Source organism: Zeus faber (genome assembly GCF_960531495.2).
Source record: "Zeus faber genome assembly, chromosome: 2".
NCBI lineage: Eukaryota > Metazoa > Chordata > Actinopteri > Zeiformes > Zeidae > Zeus > Zeus faber.
In genome coordinates, this window is record NC_137189.1 from 8,559,441 (window position 1) to 8,576,940 (window position 17,500).

At 41.9% G+C, this 17,500-nt stretch overlaps 1 protein-coding gene across 1 annotated transcript in view; it reads right to left on the minus strand.

Moving 5' to 3' along the window:
* pak5 (p21 protein (Cdc42/Rac)-activated kinase 5) overlaps window positions 1-17,500 on the minus strand; it is a 101,421-nt gene that overhangs the window by 2,390 nt on the left and 81,531 nt on the right. Inside the window, exons 4-10 of the mRNA XM_080024576.1 lie at window positions 14,768-14,977; window positions 13,888-14,029; window positions 12,666-12,820; window positions 9,083-9,216; window positions 3,971-4,097; window positions 2,598-2,723; window positions 1,385-1,519 (exon numbers count right to left, since the gene is read on the minus strand). Of these exons, the coding sequence (XP_079880702.1) occupies window positions 1,385-1,519; window positions 2,598-2,723; window positions 3,971-4,097; window positions 9,083-9,216; window positions 12,666-12,820; window positions 13,888-14,029; window positions 14,768-14,977 (1,029 nt within the window). The remainder of the gene's footprint in view (window positions 1-1,384; window positions 1,520-2,597; window positions 2,724-3,970; window positions 4,098-9,082; window positions 9,217-12,665; window positions 12,821-13,887; window positions 14,030-14,767; window positions 14,978-17,500) is intronic.

Below are 17,500 nucleotides of genomic sequence, written 5' to 3' on the forward strand. Positions count from 1 at the left end.
ACCTGGTAAGGCTCAGTGGCTGAAAGAGGTACGTGGCCAGATGAGAAGTGGGGGGACGCGAGTGTTCGAAAGCCTAACACCCAGAGGGCGCGTTTAAATGCGCCTGGAGAAGAGCGTGAAGGAGACCTGGTGGTGTGGACGTCGGGCAGGTTTGTCCGCCCCGGAAGCCGGAACAAGCGAACAACTCCCGCTTGGGTGTGTCTGGGGGGTTGTCGGCAACCCTCCGGGACCGGTGACGCCAGGGGGTTTTCCGAGAGGAAGTGTTGCGTTGCTGAAGTTTCGAAATGTTGTTGTATGGTGCCTCCAATGTGTTGAACAGAAGGAATGTTTTCTGCGATGTAAGTAAATAAGATCTTCCGAGATATAGTTCTTCTTGTACTTTACCATCATTTACAGCAGTCATTATAATGGCAGGTAATGCAATATGTTATACTCACACCTTATACTACTTATACACCTAACACCTCTTCTTTAATTCCAACACACGAGTGCACCATGTAAGAGTCAACTTACAGGTCTTTCAAAACTTCAGCTGCGCAACACTTGATCTCGGAAAAACCCCCAGAGTGACGTGCTGAGTCTCCCAAGAGCAGTATTTGTTGTTTGAGCGATCAAACTTCCGGGGCAGAGAGGGAGTCGAATGACCTGACGTCCGCGGACACTTTCCCAGTCCATGGCGACATCTCTATCACGCCACCAGGTCCCCTTCATGTGCGACCCTGTTCCCCAGGTGCTTTGAAATACGCTCCCTAGGCATCGAACCCTCAAGTGCTCTAACTTCTCACCTGGCCGCTTACCTCTCATCTCTGTTCAGCCACTGAGCCTTATGAGGTATGTTCGTCTCCTCCAATCATCTGATTAAAGGAACCTCCGCCACAACTTAGATGGAAAATGTATATATAAGCAATATAGAATCGCAGGAGAGCCATTAAATAGTTTGCCAGACAAGCGAGGTACAAGTGGGCTCCCAGCAAAATGATTACTAGTTAAAACGAAAAAGATCTGATACTGAGCCTGATGAGGATCAAACTGAGGGTCCTTTATATGATAAAGGTTGAGAATCACAGCTCTAGAGAAGTGATGATGGCGACAGAGCAGCCTTGGAAAACCTCATAATATAGGCAAACTACCATCTGAGAGAAGGTACCTGAGAGAAGGCACCATCTTGGGTACAACCTGGAGGCCGAAGCTTCGACAAACAGGACAAACAGGCAGTACAATTTGCATCATAATAACTCAGAGACAAGTAAAGAGCAGGACACGTTGAAAAAAACCTGTAACTGTGTTCTGAACAAGTATGCAGTTATAACATTATGGCACAATCAGCGAAACCAGCGAAACCGACTTGAGACATGTCGTGTCTGGTAAAACTGTGTTGGAGTACCTTGTGAGACTCCTTTAGCCGGGGGGGGAGGTTGTCTCGTATCCTCCTCATGGCCTGCAGGGGGGGCTCGTTGAAGTACGGAGGTTCCCCGTCCACCATCTCTATCACCATGATGCCTAAAGACCAGATGTCCACCTGGACACCCACAAGAACCAGCCATCGTACTATAATTGCAAGCTTGATATATGCCTTCCATTCACGTTTGATGGTTCAGGGCACAAACGTTACATTTGATTTTGTTTAGTTCAGTAGAGTCTAAAGATCATCGGGCTTTTAGGCCTGTTAAATGCACTGCACAAAGCCTCTGTTTACAACTGCAGCAAAGTGGTTTCAATGTAATTACTAAAGTTAGCACGGACAGGGCTGTAGGTTAATTAGAAAATCTGTTCAGGGTTCTGATGTGTATGCAAACAAACAAAAAGTCATACAAAGCATAAGCAGTCTGTTTTAAAATAAGAGAACAGTGTATTCTTAAAGAGGCAAAGTGAGCTAATGGATCGTAAAGACGTTATTTATTCCAGTCAGAAGGAGCATTTAAAGCTAATGGCCATTGATTTATTCGTGGAATGCAAAGCTCTCCTCACTCATTCAACGGCAAATTCAATAATGTCCACAACGTGTGTAGACACACACTGTATACTGAATTTGAGAATCAGTTTGTTTCTGAATGTTGGGATAAAAACGCTTGATTTTCCAGCAGCTTTTCTCAAAACTGGCAATGCAAATTTTATGCAACGATTTGTAATGCGCTTTTTTGGCAGTAAAATCGGGGGAAGTGGCAACAATTGTAATAACTACTATCAGTGAATAAAGAGTGATATGTAATCACTCCCTATGATAATATGCATTCTACATATCACAGAAACTGGAAATAATTTAGTGTTTAGTTTCTAGACATAATGAACCATGGGCCCAAAGTGACAAAAAAAGAAAAACTTTGGGTTCCAGTAATAAGTCAATATGTCTTTTAATTAATCATAAGCACCAAATAAAATAAATGACTGTATGTTGGATGCATTTACATGGTCTATTGATGTTGCCATTTAATTCCGAAAAATTTGCAGTAATTGCATGCTATCAAAATTGCATACTCTCGCAACTATTGTGGCGATCGTGGTTGAATTTGCATTACTAACTGCAACCGCAAAATTGCAATTTCCTGGAGGGACTGACAACTGTTAGACGTTCTCAGTACTTTTTTGGTTGATCTCACCTCGGTGCCGTACGGTAGTCTGGAGATGACCTCGGGAGCCATCCAGTATGGCGTCCCCACCAGGGACTTCCTCTTGGGAACTTCTTTGGAAACTTGGGCACAGAAGCCAAAGTCTGACAGTTTAATCTGGAACGGGAACACAAACAAACCACAGTTGAGTGTTGTATTTTCCCTACGTCAAAGTGTCACGTTATGAAACTCTGGTGTATTTCTTTTGCCGTCAACGATTACACTGACCTCTCATAATGAAGAGCTTTCAAAGTAGACACTAATCCAGCATATTAGCAGTTAATTATCCTCCAATTAATCATGTCTTATCAGCTTGTAAGGAGGCATTAGGCAGGATTTAATTACTGGGGCCAATGTGATAATTGATGATGATGAGTTTCTGGTGCTGGCTGTTGATGAGCAGCAGGACTGCCACCCATGGAGAAGGTCAGTGTGTGTGTGTGTGTGTGTGTGTGTGTGTGTGTGTGTGTGTGTGTGTGTGCCTGTGTGTGTGTGTGCGTGTGTGTGCGTGTGTGTGTGTGTTGCATGGGTGTAAGACAACGAGAACACTAATCTGTAGGAGAATAAATGGCACAATAGAAAATGTAATATCCAGCTTTGAAGTGTGAATAAAGACAATTTTCTATTGTGAAGCAGCAGTTCTCAATAACTGGTCAGTCACCCAGGACCAGTACACAAATCGTCTAAGGAATATTGAGCAGAGTTAGGGACTATATTTTGTTCTGGTCTTCGTAAGTGTTGAATCAAATCTTTTCTAACTTTTGGTCGGAAGAATAATACCAAGACATTTACAAGGAAAAAATAACAATTGCATTTTACGAGTGTTTTATCATTAAAAGCTGTGTTTGAGAATGTCAAATTGACTTCTAGTGGTGTGAAAAAGGTGTCTACAGACACCTACTGGAATTATTATATTATATATAATATAATATAATATAATATAATATAAAAATGTTTTGATAGTGAATATGGTGATCATTAATATCATCATCATTTTATATATATAACTTACTTCGCTAGTTTTAAGCAGGGATGCTAGGATGCAAAGACATCAGGGGAGACCGACGGCGAAAGTGTCCCCATTACGCACTGTGCTTGTATGGTTCTATAAGGAAACGGAGTAAAATAAAATAACCTACACCTAAAATAAAAACCACTGTTTTGACGATCTCGGGCACCCCATTACTGCCGCGCCATGGGCACAGTCGGTGCCGTCAGAGAGCGAGCGATTGTGGCGCAAAGATCTATTTGAGATCAAATTTAAAATAGCCTGCGGGGCTATTTTAGATTTGATGCTATTCAGAAAACATTGGGGGCAAAGTCCCCAATGCCCACCCAAAATTCCCTCACAGTTGAGGCCTCACCCTGCCATCGCTGGTGAGCAGGATGGAGTCGCTCTTGATGTCTCGGTGGATGACGCCCTGCGTGTGGAGGTAGGACAGCGCCCGCAGCACCGACACACACACCGTGGCAATCTGCTCCTCGTTCATCCTGCAGGGGCACACGCACACGCACGCACACACACACACACACACACACACACACACACACACACACACACACACACACACACACACACACACACACACACAGGTCAGAATGACTTGAGTTCACATGTTGTGTGTTTTGAGAGTTCTGGGGTAAACAGAAGTACATTTATTATACGCCATGTATTTGATATGAATGCAATTATGATTTCATGGCTATACATCTTTCAAACGTCTGCTACCCAAAACTCTCTCCAAACACCACCCGGGCTGAAGCGTTACGTGACAAGAGGCGACGCAGCTGGAACGACTCTGTTATAATATTTTAACGCCTTTTAAATACTAAGCACTACAATACCAGATTGGATTATTTAGATTTTTTTTTGTTTTATTCATACTTTTGTTTGTAAAAAAGGTAATTTCTTATGTTTACTTTCCACCACCTGAGAGCTGCTCTTTATTGTTATATTATGTTTCTAATATATATTTTAATAGAATAATATATTGAAAGATATATTTTTTCTTTTTTTATTTTCGCATCATTGGTATCTGCTGGAAAAGGAAGCATTTCCTTGTTAACATGACACTGGCTGCACTGTTAAGCATTTGACAAATAAAACGTTGAAATTGAAACTGAACGTTGACCGTAGCACTACTCTGCCATTTGCGTCTGAAGAAAATCTCCGTCCACAATCATTTAACGAATCAGGCGCTGATCTGTTAAATGAAGTGACACACGTGACCTCGTACTGTTCAAATGCAAGTCCAGTGATCTGGTGAAATCAGAGAGAGAGAGAGAGAGAGAGAGAGAGAGAGAGAGAGAGAGAGAGAGAGAGAGAGAGAGAGAGTGAGAGTCGCAGTAAGGACTTAAGGTTTTTCAGCCAAATTAAATCTAACATTTGGCTTTGCATTTAGGGCTTAAGATTTGATTGAAATATTAAAATATAAAAAATAAATATTGATTCAATCTGATGTTGACCAAATGGAAAAAATAAAAACAACAAAAAATAATTGAAAAAACTATTCACACCGATATTGACGAAATGGCTCATGATACAATTGTATATGGATACAGTATATTGACCTTGAACATATAATGCTAAATGCTAATTGCAAATTTTCTAATTTCATTACAAAAAATTAACACAAATTAAATATTTCAATTAATTTCTGACTATGGTGGTATTTAATTTATGCATAAAACAGTTGCATAACTTTCAAACAAAATCATTATTACATTTTTCAAATTGATTCACAAACTGAAACAATAGAATTTAATCAAATAATTGGCAATTATTTCAACTCAGCGCTACTTCCATGTAATAACACAAATTATAGCATTCCTCACGTTGATATTTCATTCTAATCTTTTTTGCGGACAGAATTACAAAACGGAATATGTTCTGTGACATCATATGTTCTGTTGCTGCTCTCTTAAGTCCTGCCTAAGAAATTCCTTAAAACGACCGAAATATGACAGAATTCCATTTAAAAATGCGTCCTCTCTGGCAGCCTGCAGTGCTTTGGGGTGGTGGTGGGTCCCATATGGAGGCATGCTCACACACAAACACACAGCTCCGCTGAACATTAACATCCAGGCCCAGCTGGCCTGGACACACACACACACACACACACACACACACACACACACACACACACACACACACACACACACACACACACACACAATGTTGGAATATGTAAAACTATGCACATTTGCTTGCAGCGCATATGCATGCATGCACACATACACATACACACGCATACATTCACACACAAAGATACATGTAGATAACCATGGACCACGCACATTCCAACACAGGCGCACGCACGCACGCACCCACGCATGCACACACACACGGGGAAGCGTGTCACCCTTCGTACACCCTTCAACATAGGTTTAAATTTAAATTACACTCTTGAGGATAATTTCTTCAAGTTCACAGCAACTGTGTGTGTGTGTGTGTTTGTGTGTGCACTCGCTACCCTTGAAAACATTCGCAGTGTCATTAGACAGATTTTCACTGTTTTTCACAGTTTTGTAATTATGACATTTTTTGGGGTAGTTTCTCCTTGATGGTGTGTGCGTGTGCGCGCGTGTATGTGTGTGTGCGTGTGTGTGTGTGCAGTGCATGTACACACACCCATCCTGTTTACAGCCAGTTGTTTTTCTATTAGCAGAAGGCTCATTCGTCTCTTTTGATTGGTAATGCATACTGTACATGTGTGACAACCAAACCTGCTACTGTGTTGTACAGGGAGCGTGTGTGTGTGTGTGTGTGTGTGTGTGTGTGTGTGTGTGTTTGTGTGTGTGTGTGCTTGCGTGATGTTAGCTTGTAGACTGTAGAAGGAGAAAGTCTACAATAATTCTAACAACAAAAAGTCACATGGTACTCGCTCACTACTGTTCAGTCACATGGTTAAATACTATAATCGTCCATTTCTTCCCACAACGCTGCTAAACTACTATCTAATATAACAATATTATATTACATATAAATGACATCAATGACAGCTTTTTTGTAGTAAAAAATTCCCTTTAATTCCTTTTCATATTGGAATTGTCATTACCAAGCCCAAGTGAAAATACTGTTTCTTCACTACATTAAGCTTGTAAATTTGTTCAATTCCCATAGTACCAGAAAGAAATAACTGCTTGACAGGACGTACCCGCACACATATCACCGAAAAATTACAATTGTTGACAAGTTTTGCTGCTGTGGCTCCTACAAAATTCTAAATTTAAATGCTTCAGGCCAGCAAATCAAACGGGAATATTATAAGCAACTTCCAAAAGAGTTATTGGAATTGGAAGCAGTTAAAAGACCATCACACACTTATAACATGTCTTGCTTGTAGTGATGGTAGTGCATGAAATAAACTTGTCCTGTAATAAAAAGTGTTTATTTTGGGTGGTGATGAACAGAAATGCATTGATTTCAGGAAACATTTACATAATAGATGACATTTTTCTTCATTTGTTTCTGTGTCAAAGATTAATTAAACATTTGAGGAACAGCAATGTCATATGTGTGGTGTCCCCACACCCACATCCCCTGTCATGACTCGTGTCCATCTGCTCTGTGGCCTGTTCTATGAAGCCCCCTCTCCACAATAAACTTGTGTGTTTTCTACAACCCCGTCTTCTGTGTCTCTGTGCTGGAGGGCCCTGAACACACCACTTGAGTGGCGCGTGGTAGGCGAAACTGCTGCAATATGATATATGAATATGATACGATATATGATGATACGAATGCTATAAAACTAAAAGCGACCGAGAACTAATTTGAATCTACAGTAAATGGAGCACAACTTTGGCGCGTTACAAATGCCACGTCCCACATTTAGACATTAGATCCACTTAAAATTCAACAAAACTCACATGGGGGATTTAAAAAACGCAGGAAGAAACGCAGGAAGAAAGTAACATGGAGTGTGAGTATGTGAGTGAGAGAGACAGAAAGAGAGACACACACACACACATACAGAGGCAAACGTGTGTGTGTGTCGGCGTAATCTACGTAAACACTTTACCGGGGCAGAGCATCGCTCGGCGTCACCAAAGCGTGTTATTAGCATCCGACACCTCGCAGCACTAACCCTGAAACTCCTCACAAATGACTGCAATTAAACACGGAGCGCCGAGTACGCTTAAAACAATGAGACGGTGGCTGAGGAAAGAGAAGAACAATCAGAAGAGAGGAGAGAGGAGAGAGTTGTTGAATGACCTTCAGAAGAACACGCATGCAGGTGTGCACGTCGTCGTTGCTATTCCAGTAACGCTCCCCTGCTTTCACTATTGTGCCGAGCTCTTCATTAACAACGGATTGTTGTCTGTCTTGCTGGTTGTAATTTACCAAGTACCCAAAATCCGATCATCATCATCATCAGCATCATCATAATCATCATCACTATAGGTATACCAGCGATAGAATGGAGGTTGTCCTAAAGGAAGCAGCTGGGGACAGAGGCTTTTCCTCCTGGGTATTCCGTCTTTTAGTAAAGATTTGTTTAACTGTGATTGAAACAGATGTTTCTTCGCCATTTAAAAAGGTATTTGTTTGTTCTGGCTCGGTGCTTTAGTTTAGGAGTTTTGTTCTTAGAAATACACTGAGAAACTCTTAAGAAGTCATTCTGGCCCCCAACATCTACTGATTGTTTTACACGATGTTGGTGGCTATACATCAGTCCACCTGTCATGGACTTTTTGGATGGACCGTTCTTGTGTTTCACATACACGGGCTAGACGTGACCATCAAAGCACCTCCTCTTTTTCCAATCTTCCTAGGGAATAGAAAGGTGTAAATCAGAGAGCCTTCCACAATGCGGACGTGAGGGTCGGACTCTGGGTATCTTGGTGTCCAGGGTGTTGTTTACGTTATTTACGCCGTCCTGCAGAATAGCATTATCACAAGACATGATTTACATTAAGGTACAAGGAAGAATATAAAATTTTCCTGTTGCGCAAATTGACCATGATATAGAGGCGGGGGTTTGCTGATGTTGTTGATCAATGCCAGTCAGTGCACTGTTCCCTCAACGGCCTCAATGTCCAATGACTGAACTCCGCTCAATCCCCGCCCCATAAACTACGCTGCCTGGACGAACATTCAACAACCAAACGACCGGCGTAGGAAGACCCCTCTGCTGCAACATTTCAGAAGCAGTTTTATTAGCTGATTGGCAACATTGGTGTAGTTTCTGTGGCCTCCTTCCTTCCTTTAGGTGTTGCTATTTGTGACTTAGTGTCAATCAATACCCTAAAAATGACCTCATCACACATGATCTACTTCCTATTGATGTACTCTTGAACCTTGATAAAACACCTGATCTGTGTGACAATGCGACAGGTTGACGGGAGTTAGACGGCGAGTTACCGAAGTAGCCCTGGTCCAGGGTCGCTGCCCAGGGCTGCACCAACACTTTCAGTTCATGCAGCTTTGATAATGTAATATTTTGATCACTAAAATAATAGAGTTGTTTCCGTACCTGGTGTGAGTGACGATGTCCGTGAGGGCTCCTCCCTCCAGAAACTCCATGACGACCCACAGCTCGTTTCCCACCAAGTAACTGTTGTACATGTCCACAACGTTATCATGGTGGTAGTCCCTCATGATCACAACCTGAGACACACAATACATTTTTATTGACAACAGAATTGAAAATGGAGATCACAATAATATACATGACACAATGAAGCACAAGGGCAAATCTGATTATTGATTACATGTAATAAAATACAGAGAAAATAGGCCTCTGATTCGTCTCATCTTTAAAAATGATAAGCGTGATGGGGTACGGAAAGCGCGGTTGGGTGCGGACGTCCGCGTAACGTTCGGAAAGGATCTCCCGTTTACCACGTGAGCAGTGACGGGCCCCAAACAAGCGCAAGTGAGGAAATATATAAGTACAATTTTAAAAGAGAAGCTATTTTACATATTTTGGGATTCAAAGCTTGAGAAATAGGAAGTGCGGAGTGTGAGCATGTGAACTGGTATGCATGAGTGTCATGGTCAAAGCGTGCGACTTGGCAGCTCTGTACATATTGCTATATCAACAATGAAAATCTAATTTGGGGGAGTGTGTGTACGGTTAATGAAATAACCCCAATTACTGAGAAAACAAAAAAAGAATACATTTTTATTTCTATTTTTTAACCCGCTATGGAGGCTTACCTTAAAACGGATTAGAATGAAATATTAACAGGATAACGCAAAGCACATTACTTTGAAATTAAACACCCACTGCATCTAAAAATCCACGCACCCACACACATACAATATACTATAGCACACGCACACACACACACACGCACACACACACACACACACACAGACACACACGCACACGCACACGCACACGCACACGCACACACACACACACACACACACACACACACACACACACACACACACACCCCATCACTCTTGAAAAATAGAATTTGTGCTGAATTGCTTAATGGAAGCAAAACAGAGTTCACACTTGGTTCAAATTCCCGTTTGCCGATTTCTAAAATATGGCTTGGTATAAAGGTATATTTTTCTGTTCCGAAAAAGATAAAAGAGACCAAATGAGGACTTGTTTCTTATCACTACTAAATTATCTCACCGTAGAATAAACAGATATATTTAGCATTTTACGGCAAAACATACATTTACTATACCTGCGTACCACTGGAACTACCCTCCCCTCCCTGCAGGACTTATACACCAGGAGGTGTAGTAGCAGAGCCTGCAGGATCATGAAGGATCCTCATCACCCCAATAACGTACTGTTCCAGCTGCTGCGGTCGGGCAAATGCCTCCGCAGTCACACAGCGAGGACAGAAAGACTGAGACTGAGTTTCTTCCTGCAAGCCATAAGGACTGTCAATGCTGAACTCACCAGGGGTCCTAACAAAAAGCACTGAGACACTCACACAGGCCCCACTGCCTTACTGTACTGTATGTAGCATACTGTACTGCAAGTTACTGTATCACTGTTCTGGGTTACTGCATACTGCGCTGTATTGCTGTTCTGTTCGGTGTTACTATATTGCTGTGTTGTACTGTTGTATACTGTACTATATATCTCCATACACACTTTATTCACATGCACTTTACTGCACATATCTGTATATACAAATAGCCTATCCCATATACATAACTCTATTACTCATATATATTCCCTTCTGTTTTGTACCCCCCACTTTGTATTATCTTTTTGAGTCTTGTATTATTTTATTTGATTTTATATTATTCTATTCAATAACTGCATTACGTTTGAGGAATCAGTTAGTTTCAGTTAGTTAGCTAGGTAGGAATTAGGTTAGCTATTATGTTCAGTTTAATAACTATTGTGCATAATCTCTGGGTGCGTTGCAAAGACATTTCACTGCATCTATGTATGAACGTACGTGTGGTGGATGGGGTGGCTTAAGTAGCCACACCTGATCTCTTGGTTGGGCTAACAAGCATGAGGTTTAAAAACCCCCGTCCACACACTCAGTCAGGATGGGAGCCCTCTGTCATGACATGTTCCATCTGCTCCTGGCTGATTCCACCTCGCCTCATCTCTACAATAAACTGGTGTTATCAACCCCCCGTCGCCTGTGTCTCTGTGCCGGAGGTCCCTGAGCACGCCACTTGGGCGGCGTGTGGTGGCGAATCTGCCACAGTATGTATATGACAAATAAACCTTTTGAATATTCAACCAAACTACAGCATATTTCAACATATCACTTGCTATTGGTGATATACTTTATATTATTGCTACACAAATTTGCTACATATAGAATTTGTAATAGTAATAGTGTGCTGTACTACTCCCTGTTAACTTCTGTTTATATGTGTACACATATATAAAAATTTTCCCCACCAGGGATTAATAAACTGGTATCTTACACTATCTCATGTTATCTTACCTAATGGTTTGCAGAGAATAATGAAATGATCTATAAATAAGTGTCAAATGTCAGCAGTGAACTTCTGATATTGTAATATTATTAAGCCACAGTGTATATATGCAAGTTTGGTGAAGGAAACACTGTAGTCATTCTTTGTTCTTTCATTAATTCAATTAAGTTACTCTATGTGATGTTGTTTTGTCCCAGGTGATGCATATGCAGCAACAAAAACCGGGGAATGCTTCATTGTTTCGTGACCAAAAGTTTGTTCGTGATCGGCGAGTGTAACGTGGGCGAGCGAAGCAGCGTTTTATATTTGTCTCATTCAGGCTGACACAGCGGTGAAGGGTGGAGGTAGAGGACCACTCCAGACCACCAAATATTCCCCTCCGCACTGCTACTGAAGAGCAACAGCAGGGAGAGGGACGGACAGGACGTCAGACTGGTGGACGGACACTCAAAGCTATCAAATAGGCATCTGTGAATAGTGAGAGATACAGAAAGAATAAAATAAAAATAACCCACTGCTTTATGCTGGCATTACACCAACTTTGAGACGTCAGTCAGGACCCAAGTCTCTCATTTAAAGGATAGGTTTGCTATTTTTCTACCCAGGCCTTATTTTAATGTCGGTTCCCATCAATATTGAGAAACTTACCACTCTGCTGCAGCTTCCCACTGTGCTTGAATGCAGTGAAGCATTAAAAAATATGTGAAATCTCCTTTCCGAAAATTGTAAGCTCGCATTATGGTCACAGATGTCTTTTTGGAACATGTTTAAAAATAGCCAAAAGAGCTGATTTGCGGAGGTGCAAAAGAGTCGAAAAGACTCTTTTGCACCTCCGCAAATAAAACACCTCCGATAAAAACTTGATAAAATTCACAGTTTGACATTCTTTTAAGGCTTAAAAGTTTGACCTGAACAACGCCTAGGTTGAAATATTGCAAACCTATCCTTTACGGACTTGTATGAAGACTGAAGCTCTGACTGGTCCCTAACCATAACACTGCATATGTGTCTCATGATTCTGCATCGACAGTGGGCATTTTTCAGCTTCAAACAGCATCTGGAATAAAGTCAGCCCTAAGGTTCGCTACGCTAGAGATAACTCCTTCATCCTGGAGAGAGAGACCATGTTCACAGTCAACCGGCCTCCTTAGTCGCTGTCTCCTATCTCTCTTTCTCACCTCGTTGAAGAGAAGTTCTCTCCTCTGCTGTTTCCGCAGGTCCATCTTCTTCACCGCCACCTGCTTGCCGCTGTGCTTCTCGCTGGCGATGCACACAATCCCCGTGGAGCCCTCGCCGATCTTGATGAAGCTGTCCAGGTACTCCCTGGGGTCGCCTGGGGAAACAAGCAACACATGACTCGACGCGGCTCGGCATCCCAGGAAATTTGCCGATGATCTTCATGCATAACCCCAAGACCCCCAAAGTGTGCTTACTCAGATTCAAGCAGATATCAACGTGAGATCAGCACTTCAGTTTATTATGATATGAAAGTGCATTAGAAAAAGTGAATGACTAAGTGTGTCAGAATTTTTATGTTTGCAGATGTTATGTTTGTCTTGGTTTTGTTTTTCCTAATATTGCAACTGTCACAATTATTGCGTAATTGCCTGATCGCAATTATTAGAGCAGATCGTGCTATTTTTGTAAAATGACTACAATCCACAATCATAAGTGTGGCAGTTTTGCTTGCCACACACTTTCCAAGTGGTGTTTTCAGGGGCCTCCGTCACAGAGACACAGATGATGGGGTTGTGAACATACCGGTTTAGTTTATTGTAGAGAGTGGGCTAGGTGGAACAAGCCCAGGAGCAGATGGACAGGATGTCATGACAAGGGCTCCTCTCCTGTGTGTGCGTGGGGATGGGGGTTTTACCTGACGCTTGTTAGACCAATCAAAGAGCAACAGGTGTACAGCCACACTGATCCTGGGCCCCAATTACATGGACCCAGGACAGGTGTGGCTGCTTAAACCACACCATCCCCACACCACAATATGTTTCCATCCAAATTTAAGGGGAATAGAATGTGGATTAGGAGAGTCACTTGTCACTTGGCAAATTAACTGAAAATCGATTTTTTTTTATATTCCAACATTCAATGTCAATAAATGACTAATCTGGAATAGGTAGGTATAGGTAGACCATTGCAATTTGTACAGCAAATAATCGTCAACTAAAAATTCTTGATCGTGACCACATCCTGTCCAAATAGCAATACTCCCCGGTAACTAAATCCTGCCCTAGGTTAGGCTAGGGGCAGAGCAAAAACATTACCAAGCCTACTATGTGGTCCTCGGTTCAGGTTATAGCTTAGGACCAAGTCAAAGGCCTACGTACTATAATATCTTCCCAGAACTAGAAGTCTAAAATCTTTACAGTTGCATTGCTCCCCATCTCTCACCCGGGTTGACCACCAACTGCAGAGCGGCTCTGAACTGCTCGTGGGAGACCCTGGAGGGCTGGGTGTCGGAGCTGGAGCCCCAGGAGGGAGGAGGGTAGGCTCCTGGGGGGATATAGGGCGACGAGGGCTGCGAGTAGGCCCCCTGGAGAGAACCGAGAACAGAAGATAACACATAGAGAATGAGAAAAGAGAGAGAGTGGTCTGTGCGGTAATACGAGTATTTTCTTCTCAGGTCAATCAACTACTCATCATGCAGTTGTAAGGACCATATTGGTGTGAAATTGATTTCTATCTCGTTTACTAGTCAGCACACACATTTTACATGATCCCTAAACCCTCACATTTTTAGATTTTATATATTGTCTCTCTTTTGGAGGCAGATGATCCGCTGTGGCGACCCCATAATGGTAGCAGCCGAAAGAAAAAGAAGAAGATATTGTCTCTCTTTTTGGGTTTAGGGAAATTTTAACGAAATGGTAGAAAGACCAACCTGAAAACGATCTCCTAGTGACAACTCGGAAAATAGTAAGGGGAAATGTGTGGACTTACACACTTATCTACATTTACACATTACACAGTAGTGAGCCGGCTAAAACTTGATTTTATGGTCCTTTAAGAGAGAGTGAAAGAGGTCGTACTGTAAAAAAGGTGGAAAATCAGAGTTCAGAAAGTAAAATTCCACTACGGGATTTGAGTCAACCTTGTGGATTTGCTAATTAGCGCACAACCCGGAGGTCCAGCAATGAGTGGAATAAGCTGCATCAGTGTATGGAGCAAAAATTTGGAAACAGGACTTTTACTTTCTGAACCTGGAATTTTCCACCTCTGATAGCAAACTAGTATGTATTTGAAGTAAGGCCTCACAGTACTCAAAACGTACCTGGGGAGTGTAGGGCGGGCTAGGCTGGGAGGGAGGGTGGTGATAGGGCGAGGGCTTGTAGTGGTGGAAGACAGGGGGGTAGGGCAGGTGGACTGGGGGGTAGCCGGGTGGCTTGCTGTGGCTCTGAGGTAGTTTGAGAGGCCCGCGGGGGTACGTGTCCCCGCCCGGAATCTGGGGGCTGCCATCCCGAGATGGCCGCTCGTAGTCACCCTGGGGGAGAGGACACAAAGATAGGATAAGATACAATAAGACTTTATTAATCCCCACAGCAAATGTATGCAATGAATAACAGACATGTCATGAAAGACCGGCCTACCTAACCACCTACGTCCATCTATCTAACTATTTACAGTACCTACCTACGAGGGCTGCATGATTCTTGCTGAAATGTGAATCACGATTTTTCTCCCTAAGAACTGAGATCACAATTCTCTCACACGATTCTTATTTTTTCAATAAAAACATTTATTGCACTCTTTCTTAAACAGACACAACATACAGCATTTCAATGCTGTGCTTGACTTGAACTTAAAAGTCTCTTGTAACTATGCTTAGGCCGATATCCGATAATATTGAATATCGCGCTATTTGTCAACATATGCGATATTTTCATAGTATCGAAATATCGCCCCCCCCTCCGTCTGTCCGTGGGACCACGGGGAGCAACAGCCAGGATGGAGGATTTGGATCGTGGTAGCGTGCGTGGCATGGATGGTGATTAAGTTGTTGCCCCATCGGCACCGACAATGCGCGTGCCAGCGGTGGGTTGCCTGCGATCGGGGCGGCAAAACAGTGTGTTTTTATTTTAGAATATGTCATGTTTCCTTATGGAATTAAATCGTGTGTCATGGGGACACTTTCTCCGTGAGTCTCTCCCCGATTACCCCTTCCCCATGCATAGTGTGCAGAAAGTAATCGTAACAAGTCTAGGAGATCTTGCCACGTGCCACGTCCCAACACTGTTTTTAGTTGTTTTATTTCAAGGAGCGGTGCGATCGGGGAATACGGAGAGCCGTGTTTGTGTCTGGACGCGGAAGATTCACACATATGAAAATACATTTATGATTCCCCTTACTTATTATTCCCGATTGAAAGGTTATCCCTGTGCATTTTGGAAGCTTCTATCTGTTTCATCCTGTTATTGTAATGCACTGATTGACTGGTGAACGGGAGATCCTTTCTGCACATACTTGCAATCCGTTCTCCATGATTTGGTATTAAAAGTTCACCGTCTCTCCAAAGAGAACAAATACAGACTGTTTTTAGTGTATATGCATTCATTGTTATTGAATGAAACCAAAAAGACGCCATGCGCAACGGTGCATAATGGGAACACTTTCTCCGTCACTGCCCCTCACTCCCAATCAACGACGATAATATTGTGTATCACGATATTTGGGCAGGACTGCATCACGATATAACATTTTGGATATTGCCCAAGCCTACTTGTAAGATAAAAAAATAAAAAGTCTATTCTCTCTCTTATTTAGAACACTTAATCAAAGTGACTAACTTAAATGCTGGCTGGGCGGTATGACCTAAAATTTACTATATCACAATTTTGAAGCAAGGACGGTGCTGGTATACTGTATATCACTGTATATTCGGTTTTCTTAAAATTTTGATATAAATTCTTCTGAGGGGTAAAGAACTGGTATGTATGGCAACTGAACAGCAGCTATTACTGTACTCTGAACAGTATGACTAGGACATCATGTACAGTATTTCACATAGTACAGAGGTATTTTAAGAACATTTTTGTGCAAAAAAATAAAAATACAAAACCTTTTCTTAAGTAACTTCCATCTCTGAAAAAAACTTTTTCACAAAATATAATAAAATCAAGCTGCACAAAGTGGAAATAAAAACGTATATGTATTTATAATAAGTATTTGTTGTTATTTATTACCCCATCATGCCTGTTAAAATATTTGTATAAATATTATAAATAATAATTAATAATAAAATATACATACATAAATATAATACAATTATATTTATTTGTGTTGAAACATACTGATTTATTTTAGAGAGTGGCAAGATGTAACAAGCCGGGATTGTGTGGGGATGGGTGATTTACCGGTTGCTTGTTGATTGCTCTGATAAGCAACAGGCGTACAGCCAAGAGAGGTGTGGCTGCTTAAACCACACCACCCCAACACCACCAATACATTATTTTCCTTTCCTCTCTTTAACGTCCTCTTGCGACAAAAATATGAGCTTCGCTTGTAGGTATGAGTGCTGCGGTGCGCTAGCTGTGGACAGGTGTAATGGAGGACATTTAGTTCACAGGACAGCCACCGTACTTTATCATTAGCTCCCTGCACTTCTCCTAAAACACTCCATTCATCACACGGCGGCCCAGAGGGAAAGCCAGGATCTGGGACGCAGAGTTTTGTTGCACCACTTTCTTAAGCCCTACTTAAAAACACTTGAGATAGCCCGAAATCTCAGGTATTTAATGAGCATCGGAAAGGTGTGGGGGTGGATTTGGAAAAATTGCTTTTTGCTTTAATGCTCGTTATTAATACATATTCACGAAGCATTAATAACGACAGCAAGTCACCTGATCCAAGTCGAAGTGATGTGTGTCAGAAAACAGGAAAATGATCCGTGTGTGTTACACCATTTAAATGGATGTTTAGTTGTTTATAAGTTGTAAGTGATAAAATATATGGAAATATATTTGAAAACATATATATATATATATTATTTTACATTCTACATTGCTTA